The 26,473-nt window shown below is 54.9% G+C and overlaps 1 protein-coding gene across 11 annotated transcripts in view; it reads right to left on the bottom strand.

Annotated features, from left to right (window-relative positions):
- The window catches only part of Nphp4 (nephrocystin 4), a 99,849-nt gene that overhangs the window by 10,705 nt on the left and 62,671 nt on the right, over positions 1-26,473 (bottom strand). For 10 of the 11 annotated variants that reach the window (XR_009224940.1, XR_009224941.1, XR_009224942.1 and 7 more), the window contains 7 exons: positions 26,026-26,177; positions 25,697-25,888; positions 24,915-25,102; positions 11,747-11,907; positions 8,606-8,786; positions 5,376-5,501; positions 3,266-3,474 (listed from right to left, as the gene is read on the bottom strand). Coding sequence is in view for 8 of the 11 variants with exons in the window: in XM_058572743.1 (XP_058428726.1) it covers positions 3,266-3,474; positions 5,376-5,501; positions 8,606-8,786; positions 11,747-11,907; positions 24,915-25,102; positions 25,697-25,888; positions 26,026-26,177 (1,209 nt within the window). In the remaining 3 variants the exon portion in view is untranslated. The remainder of the gene's footprint in view (positions 1-3,265; positions 3,475-5,375; positions 5,502-8,605; positions 8,787-11,746; positions 11,908-24,914; positions 25,103-25,696; positions 25,889-26,025; positions 26,178-26,473) is intronic. The other variant, XM_046424536.2, reaches the window with a different exon arrangement.

The raw sequence follows: 26,473 nt of genomic DNA, 5'->3' as shown, positions 1-26,473 counted from the left end.
CCTGCCTGCTCCCGAGACCCCTCCCAGGGGCAAGGCTGGCACCCAGGCTCAGCAGGGCAGCTGGACACTGTGGCTTCAAAGAGGAAAGAATGGCCTCAAACCTGAGCCTGGCGACAGAGCTGGCCCCCAGGTCCCCACGTGGTGTTGAGAGCCCAGCCTGTGACCATGTCTGCAGGAGGCGTGTCCCCTGTACCCCATCCCAGTGTTCCCAGCAGCCTCACACTGGGTCCAAGTCCATGAGGCTCAGCCCCGCCTGCTCACGCGCCCTGAGACGCAGAGCTACAGCCCGGCACGTTCCGTAGCTGGTTTACGTCTGGGCCTTACATTAAAAAGTGAGGCTGCTTCAAGGCCTAGACGGGGCCTTCCCCACACCAGGGTGTCCCAGGCGGCAGCTGCTCCAAGGTCCACCCGGCCAGGCACAGAGAACTCCTGCCAAGGCTGAAGAGCTGGGATGGCAGTGAGCAGGCTGCCTGCAGCTCCCACAGACTTGACTGAAGCCAGCCAGGAAGTGACTTTGATACCAACTGGCCAACGTCCAAAGCCCTGGCCTTTTCCTTGCAGGGATGGGAGTTGGAAGTAGAGGGTGTCCAACTCCCCCTGGAGGCCTCTTATGGGCATCTGGCCACGAGACCCTGTCCAAGCAGTGAAGCCTCTGGATGGTGGTGCTGGGTCCCAGAGCCAGACATGAGTTAGGATGAGGAGGGACCAGGAGTTGAGCGGGCACCTTTCTGACGTGTGCCCAGTGGAGGGGCCTACACCTCCTCTGCCCACCAGTGGCGCAGTCCCCAGGAGGATACAGTGGCAGGCTTTAAGAAGTGGCCCACTTGAAGACACGAGCAAGACTGCCTATTAGACCAGCTGTCCAGGGAGGGCATGGGGTGACCATACTTGGTATAACGTGAGCACAATGGATGCTCGGGGCCGCAGGGGGTCCTTCTGGCCCATTCCTGTCTCCTTCCATGCCACAAGGACCCTGTCAGCCTAACGCCCCACCCCCTGTCCACCCACAGGAGACAGGGTGACTCCTGATTAGACAGTCCCAGGACATCATCTGGCCAGACGGTGCTGCCCTCCCTCTGGGTCCACCTGCCTGGAGACAGCATGGGGGCTCCCACTGCTCTTGGCCAGCACACAATTAGGGGTTCACAGTCCTCCTGTGGAGAAGGCCGGGCAGTGCCCAGGTCAGGCGGGTCTGTCCTTAAATCCCAGGCTCAGTGTCAGGAAGCTGCCTGCTGCCAACACGAGCCAGCGCTCCAGGTCAGTGTCACCAGCAGAGAGCCATCAGAAAGAGAGCAGTTAGCTGCTGCTCTCCCATCTCGTTCCTCCATCAATTCGAAGCCAAAGCAAAAAAACAATGATGGTCCCCACTGGGTCCCTCGGTTCCCGGCTCTCATCGCTCCCAGTGTGGTCCTAGACACTGGCTCAGGCCCAGGCACATCACGTAGGCAGTGAGACAACGGGCCGTCTGCTCACTGTACCTCTGGGAAGCAAGCTTTCCCCTCCATGGCCCTCGGCCTGACATGACAGCATGGCTCTTGGGAGCACAACATCACTGTGCAGCTGAGGGGTCACGCCTGGGCTGTGGGGATGCCACCTAGGGAGGTGGAGGGTGAGGATGCTATACAGAGGGCAGCTGGGGGGACCTGACCCTGGTGAACAATACAGCTGGCCCTGCCTGGGGCTGTGCAGTTACTGCATCAAAGGACTCGTGTGGGGACAGCCACTGAGCAGAGCAGCAGGGCCAGAAATCAGGGTGAGGGCCTGGGACCTGTGCTACAGGCCACTGCATGCTGGATTCCTGTCACCTGCAACCCCATGGCATCCCTCACCCCTGAACAAGAGTGGCAGCCTCCCTCTCAACCCAGGGTCTCCCTGCAGGCCTCTGGCTGCACACATGCAGTGGCTACCACTGATCATGGCAGTCACTATGGGCACTGGACACACAGTAGGCTGTGACCCTCACAAGGAAGAGGAGGCACAGGGACAGAGTGTCCCTTGGTATTACAGGGTAGGGCATCGGGTTGCTGGAGCTTGCTCCCAGCCACAGGCCACAGGACCTTCTGTTGAGAAGCCCTGCGACACTTGGCCTAATGCCTAGCTCTGCCTCCCTGGGGCTGTGCCACCTGCTACAAGACGACCCAGGGTCCCCCGCCTGCCTGCTGCACAGCCCTTGGGGCCAAGGCCATCCCAGGATGCAGTAAACTTGCCCCACAGAGGACCAGGCGGGGCCCAGCAAGCCGGCCCAACAAAAACAGGCTGACTCCACCGCAGCACCACTGCTTCACAGGGCCCTGACTTGTAAAGGCTCTGGAAGTGACAGGAACCTCTGACATGTGATCCCTCGAGTCACTTCACCAACCTCCTGCAGGCCACCAGCTCAGAACATCAGGGGAAACTGGGGGACAGCTTGTGGCTTGACTGCCTCCACGCCTGGCTGGCTCACTTCTCCTCATACCGTGTGACAGCAAGCTAGCCAGATTGATAGAGCCACCACCACACAGCCACTGCCACTGAGGACCACTGTGTTCCAGGCCCACCATTCCCTGAGGGAACCCTCAGTGAGCCCGCCAGACAGCTGACGGAGCCTGCCTGGGGAGAACTTGTGGGCATGGAGGCCAGGCAGAGGCCCCGGAGGCCAAGCCCACCAAAACCGGCTCACGTGCCCACCTCTCCCCCACGGCACCCTCCCACCTACACTGCCTCCTTCCCCACAGGCTGACAGGCTGGTTCTCTGCCTTCCCCAGGCTCCTGGCAGGGACCAAGGCATCTCCCGCCCCCAGTGCACATGGCTCCCGCAGGGGCTAAGCCGGTGCATGCTGCCATGACCCCGGGGGTGTTGGTGGCAGCATAGGTTCACATACCATGAGGTGTGGCCGTTCTTCCCCCATTTCTTCATTGCAAAACCTTACAGGTCTATTTAGACATTCAGCCAGAAAAGGAAATTCTTTTGGTCAAGTTGACTCAAGTGATAATCCCAGACATTTAAGCTCTTGGCCCTCAAATCTGGGGGACCTCAGAATCACCTGCAGCTTTCTTAAAACCCCGGCTCCAAGGCATGGCCAAGCTAAATGGAAGCAACTTCCAAGAGTAAAGCCTAAGAATCAGCTTTACTTAAAAGAGTTCCAGAAAATTCCAACCTGAAAATTGCCCCTGGTGGCTGAAAAGTCCCATTTTTCTTGTCTCTTGTAACCAGGATTTGGAAGAAAGTTGACAGAGGACCAGAAAGAAGGGAGGACAGACATGGGTACACAGCCTGGACCCTCACCAGTATGTTTGTTCTGCGGCTGCCCGGCTCCCCTCCGGATTCCTGCAGGCGCACAGACCGCATCCTCTCCAGCTTGCGCCTACGGACAGCATCAGCCTCACGGCCAGCACCCTGGAGCCCCTGGCCGCCCCTCACGTGGGTCAGCAGCATGGCGGCCAGGTCGCTGTCCACATCGGCCAGCTTCTGTGCTTGGACCACATTTTTTCCTGCTGAAGGGTCAGAAAAGGAGTCAGGGGTGACTGTGTACAGTCCATGCTCTCCAAGCAGACAGTGGTGGGCCACCCAGAACCACTTTATCCAGACAGGAAGCTCCAAGAGTGAATCTGATTCTTCTTTGTAGGTCCCGTCTGCGAGTTCTAAGGTGCTGACAGACGACAACTCCCAAGCCTGAGCCCCACAGCACCTCTTCTTTCACCAGCCTCTCAGATAAAAAGAATTTGGAGTCTGGTCCTTGGATACTCCATTAGGTGACTTTCTGGTGGGAGGCTCATGTGCTTGGATCTAAAGGGCACCAACACCAGCCAGGATGTGGCTGCAGCTCAGAGGCGGCCCCTCCGGGAAGCGTCCTGTGCTCTCAGGGCACCCTCACCCAAGCCCACGTGTGCCATCACCAGTCAAGCTCAGCTCAGGAGCAGGGGGCTATGAGGGGCTGTGTCCCTTGGCTGGAAGCCTCCCAGTGTGTCAGAGGCAGACAGAGTTTAAGTCAAGCCTGGCTCCAAATGCCCCTGGACCACCTGAGCCCAAGAACAGCCTATGTCCTCGGAGGGTGGGCTACTCACACCCTGAGCACCAGGAAAGCCACCAGCAGGTGACAGAAGCAGAGTTGTGCTCAGCCTACCCCATCTCCTACGGAGGCAGGGCTACAGGTGGTGGTGGGACTACCTTCAGGGACAAGGCCACATCAAGAACTGACACATGAGACTCCCTGACATCCAGCTGCCGGGCCAGGAAGGCCAGGTAAAGGGACACCCCGACCTAGGAGCCAGGTACTCCTGGTGCACAGCCACCACCAGAAGTTTCCTTGGGCTAAGCAAGGCCTGCAGGGACCCTCCTGGCCAGGTCCACCTTCCATCAGACACGGAGGGCGTCCTCCCAAGCAGCTCTCCTCTCCCCTCACAAGTGCCACTGCCAGGTCCCTCGCCAGCATTCTATTTTAAAGCCATATAATTGCTTTTTAGATGCCACAAGTTGGTTCCAATGTCTTACCACCCCTAAAGGGCATTTCCACGTCTAAGGGCGCAGGCATATGGGAGGAAGCCCAGCCCAGAATCACGGCTGAGCTTTCCAAAATTTAATATCCACATTAAAATAAGGAGCGGGCCCAAAACAGACTCATGGCTCCCCTGGGTCATGGGTCCCTCCGAGCTTCTGCTGAGCACACAGGCCTCTGTCCCTGGAAGAGTTCGGTTGTGCCTCAAGGTTCAGGGGTTGGACAGTGGCGTCCTCAAGGTCTTGCAGGATGGAACCCAGAGCCCCACCCAGCTCCAACAAGCCATGGCTCTGCCTCGCTCCTGGAGGTCCGGTTCAAGGCCAATGAAGTCAGAGGACTACCCACACAAGACGGCTCACGGCTGTTTCAGATTCACAGGAGACTCTCCACAACATGTGGGGAAAAGGCCACTTAAAAAGCATTACCCATTTTTAGTTCAAATGGCGTGTTGAGATTTAGGTCTGTGGGTTTCATTTCCCAGCACCTCACTGCCGTGAAAAGCACTTTTGCCAAACCCAGATCTTGCTCTCCAGACCCAGGTGTTTCTTTCCAAAGCTCTGTAAGTGGCTCGGAAACCAATGGGGAGTTTCAAATGTGCTTTTAAAATCAGCTGAGGTCCACCCTGACCTTTCCCCTTCCCTGACCAAACCCGAACGCTGCCATAGAATTACCATCTCCCCATGAAACCACACTGCTGGCCACAGGGCCCAGCCTGGGGGATGTGGTGGGGACAGTAGGTCCAAAGGACCCTCATCAAGGCCGGAAGCTGGTCACAGCAACCACTTGCCCCGGCCCCAGAGGGCCCCCAACACCACAAACACAACATGTACACCCTCTTGTCCTGCCCTGCCCCACAGTGCCACTCACCACCACCCAGGGAGCCCCACAGCCTCGACTCACATCTTGGGCCTCCCCTTGGGAGGAGGCTGCCTCCAGAGAAGCGACTGGCTCCGTCACTGGAGATGACCCGAGACCTGGATGGTGGCAGCAGGCTAGAACCCCTCACTGGCCGTTCACACGTGTGACCTGAGTAAAAAGGATCCGGCATGAAACAGACACCAAGGGGGAGGCTGACGAACCAGCAGCCCTTGCTATGAGGGTTCCAGCCTTCAGCCAGCACCCCAGCACCCACCTCTGCTCGGAACGCTATTTGACAGGCAGGGCCCCTTGCACTCTTGTCTCTGAGGTGCACCTTCCCACCCTCCCACCGTGAGGATGGAGCCGTGCACCTGTGTGTGGACTCACATTTTTTTTTTTTTTTTTTTTTGGACAAAGGGTCTCACTAGGTTTCCCAGGCTAGTCTCCAATTTTTGATCCTCCTGCCTCAGCCTCCTAAGTCACTGGGAGTACAGGTGTGCACCACCACACCTGCCAGTCAACACGGTTCTCATCCCTGGATTTCTGGACCGTCACAGGGAACATATCCTGCAACCTCAGCCTCTGGAATTGGGCACTGCTGGAGGACAAGCCTTCATGCTACCTGAAGGCCAGAGCCTTCCCAGCTGGGGCACTGGGGCAATTCCAGATGGAGACCCAGAAGCACTGGCCACACCTCCCTGCAGCTGAACAGTGCAGTGCCCCAGGGCCTGGCAAGGACCCAGCCCCAAGGAGAGCAGTACCTCCCTGGGCCACATGTACACCCACCCCCTGGCTTCTCAACCGCCTGCATCTGATGGCCAGTGGGTCCCTGAACCACAGGTGAGGCCTCAGGTCCACCTGCATCTGACTGTGATGAGCACTGGCCTGTTCCAAGCCTGGTGGCACGAGGCTCTTGGGAGACAGTGACCCAGGAAATTCTTTCAAGGTCGGGATCCAGTCCACATAGCTCACAGGTGGGCGACACCATTCTTGGAGCCTGGGCTCCAGGAGGGTGGGTGATGACAATCACCACAGCCATGAGACCAGCAGGACCACATGGACCCACAGAGGAGGCCACAGCAGGCCGCATCCCCACCCCACCCAGGGCACTCGCACCTACAGCACTGACTGTTGGAAAGATGGGAAAATAGACCAGGTGAGCCGAACTCACATCCGCATGCCTCCTCCAGTGGGGATGGGCACAGTGTGCCACCTTACACTGGTGAGACAGGGTGATGCCAGGGAACGAGGTGCCCGCAGCAGGGGCCTCCACACACGCAGGCAGGGCTCATGCAGTGGCCTGTGTCTGAGCACGGCACGCCACCACCAGCTGTCTGGCCCCACACCTTGGTCACTTGTCAAAGTCCACATCCTGGCTCTCCTTGAAGCATGCACTTGGCTGCCCTACGTTCCCTGAGGACACAGACACTTGACCTACGGGGACATCTGCCTGACAGCTGCCTCCAGGAGGTTGCAGAAGTGAGAACCAATTTCCCAGCTGACCTGCTGGCCTATTTCACAACCAGATCACCAGGGGAAAGAAAGCAACACAGTTCTGGCCATCCCTGGAGGACAGCGACCGAGGAATTTGTTTCAAGGTCAAGATCAGGCCACGGATCAGAACACAGTGTGGAAGAGACTGCTGAGGAGCCAGGGGGCCTGGGAGGAGAAGCACCAAGCCAGAGGACAGTCCTCTGCCCACCACAAGACCCAGGAGCCCTGAGTGGGACTGGCAGATGGCTGCGTCTCCACAGGCAACCCTGCGTCCTTGCTCGGCCTCCCGCTGGAACAGGCGCTGCGCAGCGCCCGCTTCTGCCCCCGAAGGCTCCCACAGAGGTCTTCCTATGCACTGGCAGCGCCTCTGTGCCACGCACAATAGCCAATTTTATAAAGAAATAAAGGCCATACCACTTTATTCTTAAAAAAAAAAAAAAAAAAAAACACAAAGTTCACAAGCGCAGCTGCAGGGGTGCGCAGTGCTGCGTGAGCATGGTCCCCTGCGGCAGCTCCCCCCCCGGGGCTCAGAGTCCCTCCTGCAGGCCGCAACTCTCCTTCCCCTGGGCTTATCTCTCTCTGGCAGGCAAAGTATGGAAATGACAATTTAAGATAACATATAAAGGAGCCCATCTTTCTCCTCAAGATAAGATTAAGGCCTGGAGTCACTGCACACTTGTGGGCGGGTGAACTAACGTAAGCGCAGCCAGGGGCTCGAGCAGAGGCCTCTGCAGCTCGGCGAGTGCTCAGACAGCGCCTGCCGCTCACATGGGGCTCATTCACTCCTCCAGAACCTAACTGAGCCTCGCTGGGTCCGCACTGTCTGCCTTCCAGGCTGTCTCGGCGTCTACACTTGTAGACAAGCAGGCAGAGCCTCCCAGAATTAATGGGCTGTGCGCTCCCTCCCGCTGCCACCGCAGCTCTGACACCCTGTGCTGTGCCTGCACATGGTGGAGTGGCCCGTGGGTCACCAGGACGCCAGGTCAGACCAGGTTTTGAGCAATGGAAAATCCCCTAATAAGATAATAGAGGCCTGTGTCCCAGCCTCGTGGAGTGTTCCAGAACCTTCCAATAGCTTGTCTCACTGCACTTCCCATTTCGCCTAGAAAGGCCCAACCGTTTCAGAATATCCCCAAGGGAAGATCAGTGGGTGTGTCACAGGACCAGCAGGGTCCTTGTTGGCCCTCTGGGGTGGCCACAGGCAGGCACCTAGCCTCTGGAGATCTCCACCCACCAGCACTGAGCAGCCCCAACCCCATCGCTGCCCTCTGTTGGAAACGGGAAGCCCAGGTGGGACCATGCCGAGCCCCCGACCCCAGCCCAGACACAGAGAATGAGAACAGGCTCTGCTCAGTCTCTGCCAGCAGCCCGTGGGACTCCATCTGCTCAAGATCTCAGTGCCCGAGAGAAACTCCCCTCTCACCCTCCCGAGCTGCTCGGAGGGTGCGGAGCATCTCCTCTCCTCTGCAGCGGGCAGTTATGTTGACTGCACGTCCAAACAGGAACACCCTCCCAGAATCCAGCTACTTGAGGACTGTCAGGGAGTCGCTGGGATGACCCACGGAGAGCACCAAGAGACATCACGTGGGCCAGTCTGAGGTGGCAAGGATCTCAGTCCTGGTCAGTAACTGAGGTGGACTCCTGAAGCCAAGCTGACCTGCCTCCTGCTGATTCCTACCAAGTACACAGCGCCCACGCTGCCGCGGGCCCTCACGCTCCAGCAGAGACCAGCCGTCCCCGGAAACAGCACAAACCCAGGCAAAGCTGCCAGGACTCACCCACGTTGGCCAAGGTCAGGTGCAGCAGGCCCCTCACCACCGTGTGGACACCAATGGGCTTGACGCTGCCAAACCTGGTCACGGCTCCACTCACCACAGACGCGTCCTGCTCATACTCGGTCGCCACGACCTCGAGCTCATGTGGCACCTGCACAGCCGGCCGCCCCTGGCGGAGGAGGTGCTGCGAAGGAGAGACAGGCGCTCAGGAGCTGGGTTCCACCACCCCGCCCAGGGATCCCTGCAGGTGCAACCACTCCAGAGCCCCGAGAAAGACCACTGAGCGTGGGGAAGGCCAGGAACCCGAGAGCCCTGACCACGTACACGCTGCGGGGGAGATCTCCTTCAACCACGAGCCCTCAACATCAGGGGCTTCTTCAGAGACTCTGGAAGTGGACCCAACTTGCCCCCTGAAAACACTGCCCCTGGGGATGCACAGTGGCCTGGCACCTGCCCTTCACAGGGAGAAGGACCAGAGGTGGGCAGTAGAAAGAGATAAGGACCCTCCACTGAGCCGAACTCAGGGCACTCAGGAGTGACCTGGGCAGCAGTCTGAACTGATGAGCACAGGCACAGGGCAGTGGAGGCCAGCAGGGCAGCGGAGGCCAGCAGGGCAGGGGAGGCCAGCAGGGCAGGAGTGCACAGCACAGCCTGCACGACTTCATTGTGGCTGGAGGTGCCCAGAGGGCCGGGCAGGGGCCACAGGGCACAAGGGCCAGCTGTAGCGCAGGGCTGAGGCCCGTCGGGAAGTCAGGCAGAGAGAGCACAGGGACGCGCCAGAGCCAGGACAGTAATGGGCAGGACCTTGCCGGCCAGGGTCTTCACATTGCACCCCCAGCCTCCGCCTGAGCCCAGGAGCTTGCTGGCGTGCGGGGGACCGTGCTGCCATCACGGCTCCAGCCCACTTGCACTTTCTCTACTGCTCCCTGGACCAAAGCAGAGGTGTGGAATGTTTTCCAACTCTCACTGCAACCAAAGCACCTGCCTCTGGGAGTGGAGAGGCAGACCCGAGCCTGCCCTCGGCTCCATCAACGCAGCACCTGCTGGCCTGGCGCTGCTTGTACCCACTGCCCGACTCACAGCATGCACGTCCCCAGGCCAGGACCCTTGGAAGATGAGGTCTGAGAAGGGGCAATAAATATAAGAAATAACGTCAGCCTCACGAGGAGCCGTGAACAGACACAAAGCAGCACCCTCGCCCACCAAGCCACAGGGACTTAAAGAGGCCAACACCCTTAAAAAGGACACGTGTGCAGCAGCCCAGGCCCTCTCATCTGCAGGCCTTGCCAGCCTCTGGGCCGTACCCACCTGGCCCTGTGCACCTGCCACCCTCGCTCGGCAAGGAATTCTGCTGCCTAGAACCTGTCGTCTAGGGACAGTGGAACAAGCACAAGTTTCGAGTCAAAATCCTGAGTCGGAATTGGGCTGAAAACCCACCCTGGTTGTCATCAAGCGTGACCCCGGGCTTCAGCCACACCAAAGGGAGCACGCAGCTGCTGGCAGCAGCTCTTCCGGTTGCCACAACAACACAAGAGACACAGGAAATTCAGCTCCTTCAGTTACAGGGCCGTCTCGGGCACGCCCACCAGCAGGCAGAGGCGAGCCACAGGCAGCCTTGGTGGGCAGAAAACAGGACGACCAGGCGGGGCGGGCGGAGCGCGGCTCGGTGAGGGCCCATGTGCGCACACTCGAGGCCCAGAAGAGAAAGGACAGCACAGCACTGACCACCCAGGACCACGCCACAGGAGGCCACCTCTCCCACCTTCACTTCCCACCTTTGCTCCTTCAGTTTTAAACCTAAAAGACTTTTTCACTTAAAGTTAAAAGGGTTTTTATTTTTTTTTTTAGTTGTAGATGGACACCATACCTTCTATCTATATATCTATCTCTCTCTATATTTATTTATATATTTACTTATTATGCGGTGCTGAGGATCAAACCCAGGGCCTCACACGTGCTAGGCAAGCCCAGCCCCTGAAACTCAGTTTTCCTTGGTCCAACTCTGTCAATACACATCACGGCACGGCACTGGGCTAAGGGCTGCTCTTACGGGAGGGAATCAACGGCTTCTGTCTCCAGGTATGAAGGTGAACAAGGACGCAGGGTTTGGTTGGGCCAGGCCCCAGGGGGGTGAGCCCCCCTGGGCAGTGCGTGCAGCCTGGCTGTGCACCCCACCCTGCTCTCGGGCAGTCAGGGCCAGGGTGGGAGGCACAAACAAGACTCCGAAGACCAGGAGGGTTACAGCAACTGAGTCCTTACTGGCAGACCCTGCCCCAGGCCCCTACACCCACAGCTCTACCATACCCCTAGGGAGCACATCCTCCTCACTAAAGACACTGAGGCGGGCTGAGTCACAGGGTGCACAGGGAGTCAGAATCAGAGGAGGGAGGGACAAGCTGAGCCCAGGAACAGCAGCCTGCTGTCAGGGACCCCTGGTGCTGCACATGGGAGGACAGAGAAAGCGAGCACATGGCGGAGGAGGGGCAGAGGGATGGCCAGGTCTGCGTCTCATGCTCAGCGGCCGCTAGAGGGCCATATCAATAGAGGGGCCCAGAGTGCAGGAGGGTGTGGTCACATGGGGTGGAGGCAGGAGAGACCCAGGAGCCGTGGTTATGGTGTCTCCTCCCCCTACCCCCACAGGCCTTGAGAGCAAGGCCCAGGACATCCCGCAGAAGCACACAGCAGTAGTCATGGTGGTCTGCCTCTGACCCACTGTGGTCCCCTGCACGCAGTAGGGAAGGTCTGCGGAGAAGCCGCGGAAAGCGCGAGGACAGGACAGAGCTGGATGTCAGGATACGGACAGGCACGGTTGGGGGGGGGGGGTTGATTCTAGCTAGAATTCCTTCACTGATGACCATGCCAAGTTTTCACCCTTGTCCCTTGTTCATTCCACCTTCAAGGCCACCCACCAGGCTCCTGCCCTGGGGAAACTTACATCATCACACTCAAGGAGCAGCAGACGACAGGACCTGGCAGGCCAGCTTGCAGGGGAGCTCAGCAAGCCACACCTCGCCTTCTGTTCAGAGCACACAGGGCTCAGCACTGTTCTCAGCGGCAAAAAGCAAACCACAGTCCAGTGCTGCATGGTGACCAGCTCTCCATGGACTGCCCTGTGAGCCACGCCTGGCCTGAGCAAGGCCGTACCTTCATGTGGACGGCGGCAGATCCAATGAGGAGCAAGGAGTCCCCGTCCCAGACGTCGATCTGCAAGGTCTGCACGGCCAGGTAGCGGAGGAACCAGCGCTGCTCGCCCGGCTTCAGGAAGCCAGGGCCCACCACGTACCTCAGCTGGAAGCCAGGAGACCCTGTGCGAGGAGGCCCCATGAGGGCCCAGAAGTAACTGGAGTCATTCATCATCTTTACTCTCTGAAGAGATCTCTGCTCGGGTCATGATTACCAATTTCTGCTTCCGTCATATTGATAGTTAAAAAACACATTAATCAAAAACATCATAAAATGCCCCAATTAACAAAGCCAAGAGTCATGTTCAGAAGACTACACTTCTTTTCAATGTACACAGTAAACTTCCAAAATAAGATTTATGGCTTTCACCAAGTCCTTGTAAAACATCTATGATGGATGGGAACAAGCGCCCTGATGAGGCTCGCTGGGAAGCTCATTATTCTGGGCACGCAGAATTTAAGGAAAAACGCAGCCGACATCTGCTGTCAATATGGTGCACGCACGCACACACACATGCACACACATGCATGCACACACACACACACACACACACACACACCTCTCAAGCGGAGCAGGTGCTTCAAGCTTGTTCAAGTGTGGGAACTCGGGACCTGGAACGGGGCTGCCCTAACACAGGCCGGGCAGCACCCCACGGGGCTTGTGGGCTCCTCTTGGAGGCAGTGCCTGGCTATGGGGCTGAGACACGAGCCGACTGCAGCCAGCCTTCGTCCTGAAGTGGCACTATCATTAATTCTAAATTGACACAAATGCCACTGAAACTTCCATTAGATGAGGTTCAGGGACAGCAATGCTGGCAAGTTCAAATCAACACCCCTGGTCTACCCCCACGGATCAGCATTTGTGAAGCACCAAGGAGCAGAACCCTGGTCTCTAGGAAGAAGGGGCAGGAGTCTGTGTGGTCCTCCACTGGACTGAGGTTTATATATGGTTGGGCCACAGGTTCCCTCTGTGACTCCATCTCAGGCCACCTGTCCTCAAGACCCGGTGGCAGTGCAATTACTAGAGGGAGGGACACAGCCTAAGACCTTGAGCTTCAGCCCCAGGGTGGGTCCCAGGGAAGCAGGGTGAGGAACAGTTGCTTAGGCCTGAAGGGGCATCTCACAGGGCCAAGGGCACGTAAGAACCCAGGACAACAAGGAGGAGCTGGTCACCAAGGCCAGTGGCAGGCAGCATGCCCCAGCATGGCCTCTTAGAGGTGGCAAGACCCTCACCCCAAACTCAGCCTGGTCCTGCTCTGAGGACTCAGTGGCCTGCGATATCCAGTTGGAGCTCAGGACACCCAGGTTCAGGTGGGATCCCCGTGTCACACACCCACAGAGCAACACCCACCACCAGCAAAGGAAACGACAAATGACACAGCAGAGACCATTCCAACTGACATCAAAGACAAAGGCTCACCACTGCGATGGATGAAAAGCCCCTACATGGGACCAAGTAGACGGGTGGCCCGACAGAAACCCGGGAAAGACAGGAACAGAAGTCCGCAAAAAAGGACGAGCATAAAACACACTGAACTTCACTCATTAAAACTTCACTGAGGCTGGCAGTGGTGGTACACACCTGTCATCCTGTGCCGTGGGAGGAGGCAGGAGGACCACAAATTCAAGGACACCCTCAGCAACTAACGAGATGCTGTCTCAAAATAAAAAGGACTGGGGAATGTATTTCAGTGGAAAAGCACCCGCGGTTCAATCCCCAGTACAAAAAATAATGATAAAATACAACAAACTTCATTGAGGCTGATGTTACTGTTTGCATGTGAGGTATCCCCAAAAGCTCCTGTGTTCAAGTGAGATAATCGGATTGTGAGAGCTGTAACCTAACCCATGGACTGATCCATTTGATGGATTCTTAATCTGGAAGCACTACTGCGTGGGTGTTGACCGTATGCAGGTGGCACGTGGCTGGGGCAAGTGGGTCACGAGGGATGTGCACTCGGGGGTTACCTCTTGTCCCCGTGGCTCTGTAAGTGCACACATCTTTGTGTGCGTGTGTCTGACTCCCCCCCGCCTTCCTGGTTTCCTCTGCCACACCCTTCTGTCATCATGGCCCAGAGCAACGGAGCAGGCCAGCGTGGACAGACCTCCAAAACCACGAGCCAAAATACACTGTCCTCCTCTAAGTGGTCATGTCAGCTTTTCATCACTGACCAAGATACCTGACACAGAAGCTGGTACTAAGAGTAGGGTCATTACTGTGACTAACCTGACCATGCGGCTCAGAAACCTCTGGAACTGGTTTGTAGAAGAATCTGAAAAAGCTTGGAGAAGCCGGCTGGCGAAGCCTTAGAATGTGTAAGCGGGAATCAACGGTGATTCTGGTTGGGTTTAGAAGACCACAGTGCCAACAGAAATGCGGACAGAAAAGACTATGTTCACGAGGTTTCAGAGAGAAATGAGGATTCTTTTGGAAACTGGACTAGAGGCTATTCATACTATATTCTGGCCAAAAAAAAAAAAAAAAACTTATCTACATTTTTCCCATGTTCTGAGAGTTTCTATGGGGCTGAATTTAAAAGTGATGAATTAATTAACATGGCAGGTTGATTTCAAGTTTTCACAGTATTCAGGCAGTGACAACAGTGTGTTGCTGGCAACTTCCAGCCAGGTTTGCTTTTGAGAATCAGAAGCAAAAAGCAGAAAGGAGAGATTCTTAAAACCTATCATTTGGCCAGAGAAGAAGCCCGGACAGCACTGGGGCTGAGGAAGGTGTGACTGTTGAAGAGATCACCACCAATAAGGAGAAGCTAAGTACTTTGCAGAGTCAACAGGGAAAATGCCTTCAGGATGGCAACTCAGGAATCAGCAAGACCACACCCATTGCAGGCTCAAGGGTGCAGAACTGGAAACTTCTTTAAGAGACCACGGGGGCAGCCTGCTCACACAGGGATGCTGGGAAATCGTTTCCCTGGGATTCTGTTTTACCAGGCTCAGCCATGATCCAGGGGGCCCAGCTACTGCTCAAGCTGGTGGAAGATCCTGGCAAGGTCCCGCAGATGCCGGCTCTCCAGGAATGCAGGATTTAAGGGGTCATGGAGGCTTCCACGGATATTTCAAAGGAAGGCCTGGGAGGCCAGGCAAAGAGCAGCAGGGTCAGAGTCCCTGCAGGCAGTCCCGAGAGAGCCACGTAGGGAGGTGTGAGAAGCCAAAGCTGTAGAGGAGACCCTCTAGGATTAAAGGCTGCCAAGGAAGTATGCTGGCTGCAAACAAAGTCAGCCTCACAGAGAGGTCACCTGGGCTGCACCTGGCAAGGCCACAGGGCAGCACTGCTCAGGCCCTTCCGAGGTCTCATCTCACCTGGTGCAAGAGGGAGGGCTGGTGTGCTCAGCTGGCTGCCGTACTGTGGCCCAGTCCTTCTTTCTACACCCTCTTCCTCCACTCTGGGATGGAAATGTTCACTCGGTGCCATTTTATATTGGATTCATGCAACTCGCTTTCCGTCATTACAGGGGCTCACAACCAAGAATCCGTCTTAAGTCTCAGAGGAGTATTTAGACTTAAACTTTTGGGCAATGGTGAAACTGTTAAAGACTATGGGACGCTCAGAGATGGACTAAATGCATTTTGTATTTGAAATGGACATGAGCTTTTTGGGTGCCAGGGGCAGAATGTTATAGTTCAGATGTGAGGTATACCCCCAAATCTGTATTAATGCAGGAATTTCCAGAGGTAAAATGATTAGGTTGAGAGTTGTAACCTCATCTGTAGATTAACCAGTTTGATTAATTAGCAATTTTAAAGGACTATTGTTCTGGGTGGCAACTGCAGGCAGGTGGGGTGTGGCTGGAGGAGGTGGGGATTCTCTCATCCCCCGGCTCCCCCTTCTCTCTGTTTCCTAGTTGCCAGGAGTTAAACATCTTTCCTCCACTACACGGTTCCACCATAAAGTCCAGAGCAACAGAGTCAAGTACCATGGACAGAACCTCTGAAACCATGAGCCCAAATGAATCTCTCCTCTTAAGTTGTTTTGGTAAGAAGTCTTGGTCACTGTGGTAAAAAGCTGCTAACACGGTTGATTTCACGTCTCCCTGACTGTAAGACCCCCAGCGCTGGACACCTCACCATGAGGGCAAGGTCATGGGGACAGGCCCAACAGGACTGGCAAGTTCCAGAGAGGAAGCAGCTGACGGACACTGGCACAATGCCCGCCGACATCTCTGCCATGGCGTGGATGTGGTGCAGTGTGTCTCAGGGGCTCATGTGCCTGGTCCCCAGTGTGCAGTGCTGAGGTGCCGGAGCCTTTGAAAGGTGGGGTGGCACAAGGTAATGGGGTCAGGGAGCAGCACTCTGAAAACGGACTGATTCAGAGCAAGTTCTCACAGCAATGAGTTGTCATAAAGAAGCAGACGCACAGGCTACTCAATGGCTGCCTTACTTGGGGTGGTGAAATACCAGAAAAAGCCCAAAGGCCCCCCAATCGGAGACTGGTAGAACAGACTACAGAACAGTCACCCCTAGCGTCCCACGCAGCCATAAAAAGGGATGCAGACCATGCCCGCGTTGAGTGGAACGCAGGACAGTGTTCACTGAGAAGTGCAGGGTACAGAAGAGTGTGCGTGGTGTGCTTCCAACTGAAGAGAGAAAGGGGGGAATAACAAAGATATACACACACTTCCTTTTGAAGACCAAACAAACGAAAACACTAGAAGGATAAACAAGAAATTGAAATCCTCCAGGAGACAGGACAGAGAGGAGCAGGAGGGGACGGGATGGCTAGGAGTCTCCAGTACACACTTGACGACAGTTGTGTATTTAAGCTGTGTAAAGTTCTTAAAAATGGAATCAGAAAGGAAGAAAAGCAAATCTAAAACTGCAAATATAAAACAAATTGAAACAAATGAATCCTACCAAATATCAAACTGGCAATGTAACTCCACCAAGGAAAGAATTACTTCCAGGGCCCCGGGTCATGCATCACGTCTGCACCCAGTGGGACAGAGCCTCAGAGCAGAGCCACGAGGCCCCTCAACTCCGTCGGGACAGGCTCTCCCATCAGCATCAACAGTGCAGTTCTCAAAGCCCATGATGTAGGCTGGAAGGCCAACAGGTGAGTAAAACTTACCAAGATCTACGATTTTCTGTGTAAGAGAAATATCAATAAAGTAAGGACCAGAAACCAACATAAACCATGCTTGAACAGGGACTTCCCACCTCTTCCCAGTGAAAGGCTTCAAAGTAATGAAACCCAGATCAAAGCGGCCAGGCCCTGGCTTCAGGGACAAGGCTCCCAGGAACAGGGGCACAGCACCCCAGGACACTGGACAGCCCAGGAAGGGAGGCATGCCCCGAACCAGTAGAGCAGGTGGAAGGGAGCTAGCTGCCAGGCCTAGCTGCCAGGCCACCTGGAGGGCTCCCGCTGGCCAGTGTGGGGATGGGCACATTGGAACTGGCAGAAGTGGGCAGAACACCAAGAGATGAAGTGACCCTCACGGACAGAAACCAGACGCCTGAGACCCCAACGCCCAGGGTAACCACCATTAACCACCACACCAACCTCCCACTCCAAAAGCGGACAATTAAAAGGGGAAGTTCTGAACCTCTATTCAGAGATCTGTGGAGGCTTCGGTGTGGTTCATCCCTATTCCCAAGGAAAAGTACTTTTCTTTTTTTAATTTATTTTTTAGTTTGAGGACAACACAATATCTTTATTTTATATTTACGTGGTGCTGAGAATCAAACCCAGTGCCTCACACATGACAGGCAAGCACTCTACCACTGAGCCCGAGCCCCAGCCCCAGCCCGGAAAAAGTACTTTTTGAATAGAAGAGTGCAGATGATAAAGGATCCGATGAGAACACCAGAAAAGCCCGACACGGGCTGCTCGGCCGAAGGCGGAGCCCAGGAGGGACAGCCACGGGGACAGATGCTCACATGCAGCCACAGTGCCCTGAGAGTTCTTCCCCAAGAACACAGAGAGCCAGCCTCTGTCCACTGCAGACATCAGGGTAACTTGGCCAGCTGAGACACCCGACACCTGTGCCTCCTGGCGGGGTGGGACCTAAAGCAGAGAGCCATGACAACCAAGTGCTCACAACAAAATCCAGAATCAACCTGAGCCATTAGCCCTACCGCCCCGCTGGCGAGACCTGCTGGGATGCACCAGCAGACTGCACAAAACGGCGGGGCAGCCGGACAGACCCACTCAGTCTCCCTGGAAGGCCTCGAGGAGAAAGGCAGAGGCTACTTACTATTCCAGACGGAAGAGACTGATCAGTTCAAAACCCAGACTGATCAGAAGCCACACAGGCTCACTGGGGCTGTCCTGGAAGGCTGCAGGGTGCCTGAACTGCGACCACACAGCTGTGGGTATGTGAAAGGGCATCCTGGTTTTTAAGATGTGCATGCTGCAGATTTGGAGGTGAAGCGTTACCTATCTGCAATTTGCTTTCAAATGGCTCCGTGGGGAGCTGGGGTGGGTGGGGCTCAGGGGCAGAGAGCTTGCCCAGCATGTGTGAGGCACTGGGTTCGACTCTCCTCACTAAGTATAAATAAATGAGTAAAATAAAGGTCCATCAACATCTAAAAATATGTGTTTTAATAAATGGCTCTATGGGGGAGATACACAGAGCTGACAGTACCCACAGGCCGCAGGTGGCTCCTGGTGATGAGGACACAGGTGGGGCTCTGGAGAAGGCCCAGGAAGGGGGAGGCATGCTAAGGGGAGGGAGACTGAGGAGCAGGCTCCATGCCCACCGGGCCAGCACTGGTCTGATGAGGAATGCTTCTCACTGGAGCCAGGGACAGAAAGATGACTTTGGCAACCCAGGAGGCGAAGGCCTCGGCCTCACACTGGGAAGACCACACATGAGGAACATGTTAGAACAGCAGGAGTCCAGGCCGGAAGCGAAGGACACATGGGAAGGACAAGGACCCATGTGAACAGATAGAAGCACCCCAAACCCAGTGGAAGCTTCTGGAAGGAGTAGAGATGACAGCCGAGGGAATGCCAGAGGGACATCCCATTCTGAGGGAAAAGAGGTGACAAGAAGAAATGCTGCCCACACACACACTCCCCTGAACGCCACAGAAACCACTGTCTGCAGGAGTCCGGCCACAGCAGAACACCGTGGAACCACCGTGGAACCTCCCACTGGACCAAGGCAGCCAAGAACACAATGTCTCAAGGGCCACTTTCTACCCAGGGTTCCTGCCATTGAGAGGGGCATAGCCTGGGGAAGCTAAAACCCAGGCATTCTCCCATCTACCTGCACTTGCTCAGATGCCAGAGTGTGGACTCTGGGAACAAACTTTCTTACAACAACTAACTGGGCCCGGGAGTGGCCGGGGACTACCCTGGTGGGTGTGCCCCATTAGCTTGGTGGGCTCTGCAAAGACTGTTCCCACACAGAAAATGAGCTCCACAGGAAGTCCTGGTCTGCATATAAAGGTGGAATATATAAATGAAACTTGTAAAAGACAACACAGGAGGGAATCCTCAACACTTGGCAGAGACAAACTCCTTTATGTCTAGTGAGGGAAACGTATCCACTGAAGACTGATACACAGACTTAATTTGAATTGAAAATTAATGTTCAGCAAAAGACCATCAACAGAGCTGGAAGAGAAGCCAGGCCCAAGAGGGGTAAGACACCTACGTGTCTGAAGAGGATCCCACCAAGATGGACAGAGAAGGCCTACGAGCAGAGCCCACACAGCTGGACGACAGAAGAGGGCAAGGACGGAGGACGCGCTCACGCGGGAGGAGACCCTCAGGCCCGTGAGCATGGGGCGCAGGGTTCCCAGCCGGGGGAGCACACCAGCAGGACTGTTAGAGATAACAGGCCAGCAGCCGCTCTACAGCTGGAGAGGCTGGGGAGCGGCTCCAACCTCGATCCCAGAAGCGCTGGGCAAAGCTGCCCAACCCGACCCACGCTAGCCCAGGACCAGCACTTGCTCTCCTGGGCACATCCCCAGCAGGAGCGCACACCCCACACACCAGAACAAAGTTCATGGCAGCGCCATCCAGAAGGGCCAGAAGCTGGAAACGACTCCAGCACCTATTTGCAAGGATGAACACCGTGGGTCCCTGTACAGCCACAAAAGTGGCACTGCCAGGGACAGCGCTGAGGGGTCTCTCGAGAGACAAGCTGCAATAAGCCCCCTGCCACATGCAAAAGGGATAATGCTTTGGACAGAAACAGTAGTAAGGAGAGCATTTCCTGGGGGAGGTTTAGGGTCAGGTGTGGGGATGGACAAGGGGCTTCTGCGTAATAGCCAGACCCTGCACTGACATGATCGCTTTGTAAGGACCACACTTCTGTAGAGATAAACCCAGAAAGGGTAGAGCACAGAGCTGCAAAACTAGGAGACAAGGTGGGACCAAATCAGGTGACCTCGGCCAGGCTTGGAAGTGACATTTTACACAACACCGAGCACAATCCACGAAAGAAAGGACTGGTGGGCTGTACTACATCCAAATTAAAAACTTGTGCTCTGCAAAGCACACCAGTAAGAGCTGAAAAGAGCCAGCCACAGACAGGGGAGAATATCTCCAGACACATATCAAACAGGAGACTGCGTCCAAAGCAAAGATACACCTGTTCAGATGTCAGAACAGATGCCTCATGGAAGAAGATATAAAGGTGGCAAATAAGCTCACGGAGAGACGTTCAACACCATGTCACTAGGGAACTGCAAATCAAACGAGAAACACCACACACCTGCTGGAATGGCTCAGCCCCAAACACTGCCAACCCAAATGCAGACAGGATGTGGAACTGTCGCTGGTGGGAATGCAAAGTGGCAAGCTCTTCTTATCAGATGAACACACGCTACCATACACAGCCCCACAGCACACACTTTGGCACTCACCCAGTGAGCTAAAGGTTTACTCCACTCACAATCCTAGTATAACAACTTGGTTCACCATTGCCAAAACCTGGAGGCAACCAAGATGCCCTTCAGCAGGTGAGTGAATAAAAGAACTGGCGTATCCACAAGATGGAGTACTTCCAACAAGAAGGGAAAAAAAGCTATCAACACACAGAGTGCAGAGGAACTGGGAGTGCCCACTGCCGAGTCAGAGGCCAGCCTGAAAAGGCTCCATCCAGCCCGAAGCCAGCTGCAGGAGATACTGGAAAGGGCAGAACCTTAGAGACGGACAAAGACTAGTGGGAAGGGACAGAGAGCCACAAACAGGGGACATGAGGGCAGTGCAATCATTCTGCACTCACCAAAATTCAGACCATATGATGCACAGGGTGCCTTAACATTGACCATGAGCTTCAAAAAACAATAATTAATCCACCTGAGTTCCACAAGCGTGGCACGCCAACGTGGCGACCTTAAAGCAAGGAAGCAGGAAGCAGGGGCTGGGGGTGAAGGGGCCTCTGCACCGCCTACTCACCTCTATTAAACCCAAGACTGCTCTGCAAATAAAACCCTCCCATTTCTTTTTTTCCGCCCCCCTTCTGGTACTGGAGATTGAACCAGAGGTACTTAACCACTCAGCAACATCCCCAGCCCTTCATATTTCATTTTGAGACAAGGTCTGAGTTGCCAAGGATAGCCTTGGACCTGTGATCCTCCTCACTCAGCCTCCCCGGCAGTGGGAATTACAGGCATGTGTCACCACGACCAGCTCGTCCCTTTGTTTTACCTCGTGGGACTGGAGCCCTGCAAGCTTCTCTGTGCCCATGTTGTATTTCAACAGCAGGAACTGGCTTGAGAGTGACCATGAAAGCCCCAACCCCAACCAGTCAGCTAGGGGTAGGGGCCCTCTGCACGTAACTGCCCCAGACCTGTGCAGGCAGAAGCCACCTGTGGCTGAGATTCAACTATGGACTTCAACTTAAGAATTTTACACTTTTATAAAATATTTTTTTTAGTTATACATGGGCACAATGTATAACTAAAAATTTACTTTGTTTATTTTATTTATATGTGGTGCTGAGGATCGAACCCAGTGCCTCACACATGCGAGGCAAGCGCTCTGCCACTGAGTCACAACCCTAGCCCTGCACTTTGAATTTTAGTTCGTAATGACAAGAAAATTTGATTTTGGACTTGAATTTCTTTAGACATAAACTTGCAAAGACATTTAATCTGGGGACTTTAATTATTATCTGGGAAATTCAGAGTGGAAATGCATTCAAATCGGGAGCATCTCTGAGTGGCTGGTCTTTTTATTGGCGATCTCAACGCTGCCATTTGCCCTCACTGCAGGGCCTCTGATAAGCTGCAGGATTGAAAGGTGGGACAGATCTGGAGGGGAATGGACCAGGGACGAGGCTTCAGCAGCAGGCCGAGGAGCCCTGAAACCAACACACGGTTCTGAGCTGTTTCCAGCCTTCTGAGGACACAAGCTGCGCCATGCGCCACAGGTCACTGAGCTCAACCAGCAAAGGCGGACGATTTGGGAGAGGTGATCCCTGGAGGGTTGGAACCGCCCTGGTGGTGACTGGTCTCTCCCCCAGGATAACATCCAACCAGAGACATGACTATAAACTCATCGGTTAAGGACAGTGATCTGAGAACCAAATGTGGGAGGAAGTGTTACCAGAGAGCCTCCCTCCCCTGACCCCATGCCTCCACGCAGGGGCCTCCCGGGCCCTCTCTCAGCCCAGCCCAGGTTCCGGACAGGAAGAGCTCATCCACCTGGGATGAGGGGGGTTCTCTGGTGAGGGATGGGGCCTGGGTTGCTCGGCCCTCCCCTGCCTCCTATCTTCAGGTCAGCAGCAGACTGGAGTCAGAGGCCCTGACAGGCAAGATGTGAACCTCCACCAGCATCAGAGTCGGTCCAGCTCAGGGACGGGCCCCAGCAGGGGCAGGGGGCTCTCATGTTCCCACAGCCACTTTATGAACACCATATAGAGAACAGCGTGACGTGGTCTCCCCCATCCCGCACACCTGCTGCCCCGCCGACCCCCGCCCCCTGCACCATGCCAACCGTCTGGCCGACCTCCTCCTGCTTGTTTCCTATTTACCTCATTTCCAAACTTATTTCCTTCTACTCGTACTGACTTTGTTTTCCTCCCCCAAACTCCCAGAGTTGAACATTAGCACTGTCTCTTACTCTCCCCAGCACAGGCTTCCAGAATTGTGCCTTTCCAGCAAGGGCCACTTGCATCTCACAATATCAGCTTTTCATGTAGTCACTTCTACTCTGATTTCTTCGTTGACTCACCATAAGAAGCGTGTTTAAAAAGAAAAATTCTAAACTTTAGAGTTAGTAGTTCAGACTATTGCGGGGGGAGGGGGGTCCTGACCTTGGGGCACTATGGTCAGAAGATGCTATAAAATGAGATTTGACAGTGATTCTCTTGGGGTAGGGTGATACCTGCTTGGTGGCCTAAACCATATATATCAGTGCTTCAGATAGTACCCACCCCCTGAACAGGATACGCACGCTCTCTCGGATCGTCTTCCAAACCACATTCTGGAGCACACCCGTGACTGTGCTTCCACTGATCCATCAGTTTACTGAGAGCTGGGCCAAATCACTACGATTGTGGGTTTGTCGGCCCCTGCACACACAGCCATCCATCTGCCTTTCCTGGAGCTGTGTGAGCAGCTCAGGGATGGAGCCGCTGTCCTCGTACACTGCCTGCCTGGTTACTGCCCAGCAGCCTCCTGGACCCTGGACCTGCATTCGCCCTTCATCTCCCGTCAATGCTCATGTCATTAAGCTACATCCTGTGGTGCCAGACTCTGAGCATGACTTCCCACCTTCTACTGCCCACCGCAAGATGCAGTGGTGGTCAGAGCCCAGCTTGGTCCCTTAAGAGCCATGTCACCAACCAAAGATGGGACAGCCAACCATCAATACACAACACGTCAGGCACGTTCCATCCCTGTGGTTTGAATCCACTCACCCAAAACAAAAGCAGAAGGGAAAAAGCCACTGGTGTCCTCCCTTGGAGGACACAAGGGAACATGCCATTATTATATCCTGCCTTTCCTGTGCACACTACACCTCAAGGTGACCAGCCGATGGGGGAAGCCTGAGTCACAGAAGCACTACAGTTGGGATCCGGAATGTCCTGTGTTGAAGGCTTGGTCCCCAGTGCAGCAACCTTCAGAGGTGGGGATCTGGAGAAGGGAGTGGTCACGATCTGACCACATCAGTGGACAGTGCATTCATGGTCATGACTGAACCCACTCCCCGGAGTCGCAGGCTGTGGGGCCTAGCTGGAGGAAGATCATGGTGGGCATGCTCTTAAAGGGCACCTCTCGTCCCCAGCCCCTTCCTGTTTCTCTCCCTGCTTCCTGGCTTCCAAGAGGCGAGCAGCTCTTCCCTGCCACCCTCTTCTGCCATGAACTTTTGCCTCACCTCAGGCCCAAAGCAAGGGAGCAGCCAGCCATGCTCAGAAATCCCTGAAACTGTGAGCCAAAATAAACCTTCCCACTTCTCAGCTGTTCTTCTTGGGTAGGTGTCACAGTGACGAAGGCTGACAGGAAGCACCCAGCCGGCACACAAAGGTGTTCCAAAGCAGGATGTGTCCTTGTGCACCCTCCAGCAATGACTGATAGCATGCGACAGTCGTGATGGCTGCTGCTGTACCAGAGGAAGAAGCAGCCGGGTGTCACAGTGCTGCAGAGACAGAGTCCAAGTCACCCACTACAAAGAATCCTTGACAAAAACAAAACCATGCACCCAATCACACATGGATCCCTGACTCAGGAAAAGAGGGGACAGAGAGACAGCCTTAACTTCAGAGCCTCAACAAAGTCCAGACTGGGGGATGGATGCTCTGCAGAACACCTCTTCCACAGAGAAAGGAAAGAGAGAGACGGGATGGTGGCAGCCCCACAGACACAATCCCCAGGGCAGCACACAGGTGCACCCGTTGCAACACATAGACAGGAGTTTTGAACTAATATTTTAAAAGTTATGAAATTATTGAGGAATTCTTAACATTAGCTAGATATTTCATGATATTAAGGAATTATTTTTTACTATGACAGCATAAGTTTTCAAAAGACTCCATTGTTTTATGGAGGAACATAGGAAATATTTACAAATGACTTACAATGACTGGGTGGGGGAGGCCCAGGGTGGGTGCAGTTGATGGGTGTGGGTGCACTGGCCGTGCATGGGCTGTTTAATGATGACATGCACACAGGAAACTCGGTGCAGGCCTCAGCAGTCGCACTGCACAAGCACTTACCAGTGTCAAAGGAGCCGTCTTTACTAATGGGAACAAGGACGTGAGACAGGGAGCCGGAGCCCGTCTTCCCCATCCCAGCCAGCTCCACCAGCTGCAGCCGTGGCGTCGTGGCAGGTGGGAGGCGGTAGAACTGGAACGTGAAGTACACGGACTTTGGCCACGGAGCTCCTCGGTGATCCTGGGCCACTCTGCACCCAACAACAGCTCTGATTAATCAGGCAGCCACAGCAGAGCGCCTGGGTGGGATGTACGCTTGCCCAGGGACACAGTCACTAAAACAGCTTCACTGTGGCCTCAGGAGGGCCGCAGCCACGTCAGGCACAGTGAGTCTCCTGGCCTGAGGGTGCTGCCCCAGAGCTACCCTGACGTCTGGGAATCAGGCAAACGTCATGCACATTTTAATTAAGGAGAGAAGCCTGGGCAAAGCAGGGCTCCCTGGCACTCAGAATGGTTCTGGGTGGGTCCTAGCCAAAGTAAAGTAGAATCAGATGGCAGTTCAAAGGTTCCCAGCACAAAAAAAGGAGACGGGAATGCTAATTACCTGATTTGATCGTTACACATAGTATACATATATCCCATCATCACACTGCACCCCATAACACACACAAGTATGTGCTAATTATTTTTTTTTAACGAAGAACAAATTAATCAATTAATTTGAAAAACAGTGCTGCTAGGTCCAACAAGTCCTGAACACAGCATCTGCCAGGTCAGAGCCACGTCACAGCTACTCTTCAGCACAAGGAAGCAGGGGCGTGGCAGACTGGAAACTCAGCCGCTACCTGCTGAAGGCAAGAAACTGCAGCACTATTTCATTGCTCTGTAGACAATCCGCTTCTTCCCTTTGAGAGTCGAAGTGCACGGGATCCGTGGGACTGACAGCTTCGGCAGGCCGCTTGCTGGCATCCAGAATCTCAGGAAAGCCGGAGGACTGCAGGAGAACCATGGTGGCTCTGGAGAGCTGGCTGCCAGAACTGAAACAGACACAGTCCTCAGCCAGCCCACGGGAGAGGGGCGGAGATGCTCTTCTCCTTCTCAGAGAGCTGCTAATCAAAGGCAGGTGTGACAGAGGGCACTTGCCTGGCCCCACCCCTCCTGGTGCCCACCTTACCTCCTTTGCTGGGGTCCCACGACAATGGGGGCATGCAGAGGGGTGAAGGGCAGCTCCTGCAAAGGTTCAGCAACAGGGGTTTCCAGGACCAAGGGAGTCTGACTAAGGTCGGCTTCCAGATGAGAGACCCCGCCCTCCAAAGGAAACTCCTGCTAAACAAAATGGGATTCCAGGTGAGGCCACGGGACCCCAACCTGCAGCCACCAAGGATGCTCAGCTCTAAGGGGGCTGATGACTACTGCCTCTGTAGGGCTGTCAGCCTTCACCACCACAAGCACAGGAGGCTCAGTTATATTGTAACTGCAGGTGAACAATGAATGACTTTAGTATAAGTATGTTCCATCTAATACTTGGGATATGCTTATGCTAACACATTATTTGTTTTGCTTCCAAAATCTTAACCGTGACTCCTTTATTTCTCATGATTATCTGTAAGTCAAGAAACAGC

This window comes from Marmota monax, unplaced genomic scaffold (genome assembly GCF_021218885.2).
Source record: "Marmota monax isolate L192 unplaced genomic scaffold, Marmota_monax_Labrador192_F-V1.1 WCK01_AAM20220418_F8-fsc00080, whole genome shotgun sequence".
NCBI classification, from domain to species: Eukaryota; Metazoa; Chordata; class Mammalia; order Rodentia; family Sciuridae; genus Marmota; species Marmota monax.
The sequence above is the reverse complement of the archived record's forward strand: the minus strand, read 5'-3'. Positions and strand labels throughout refer to the sequence as shown.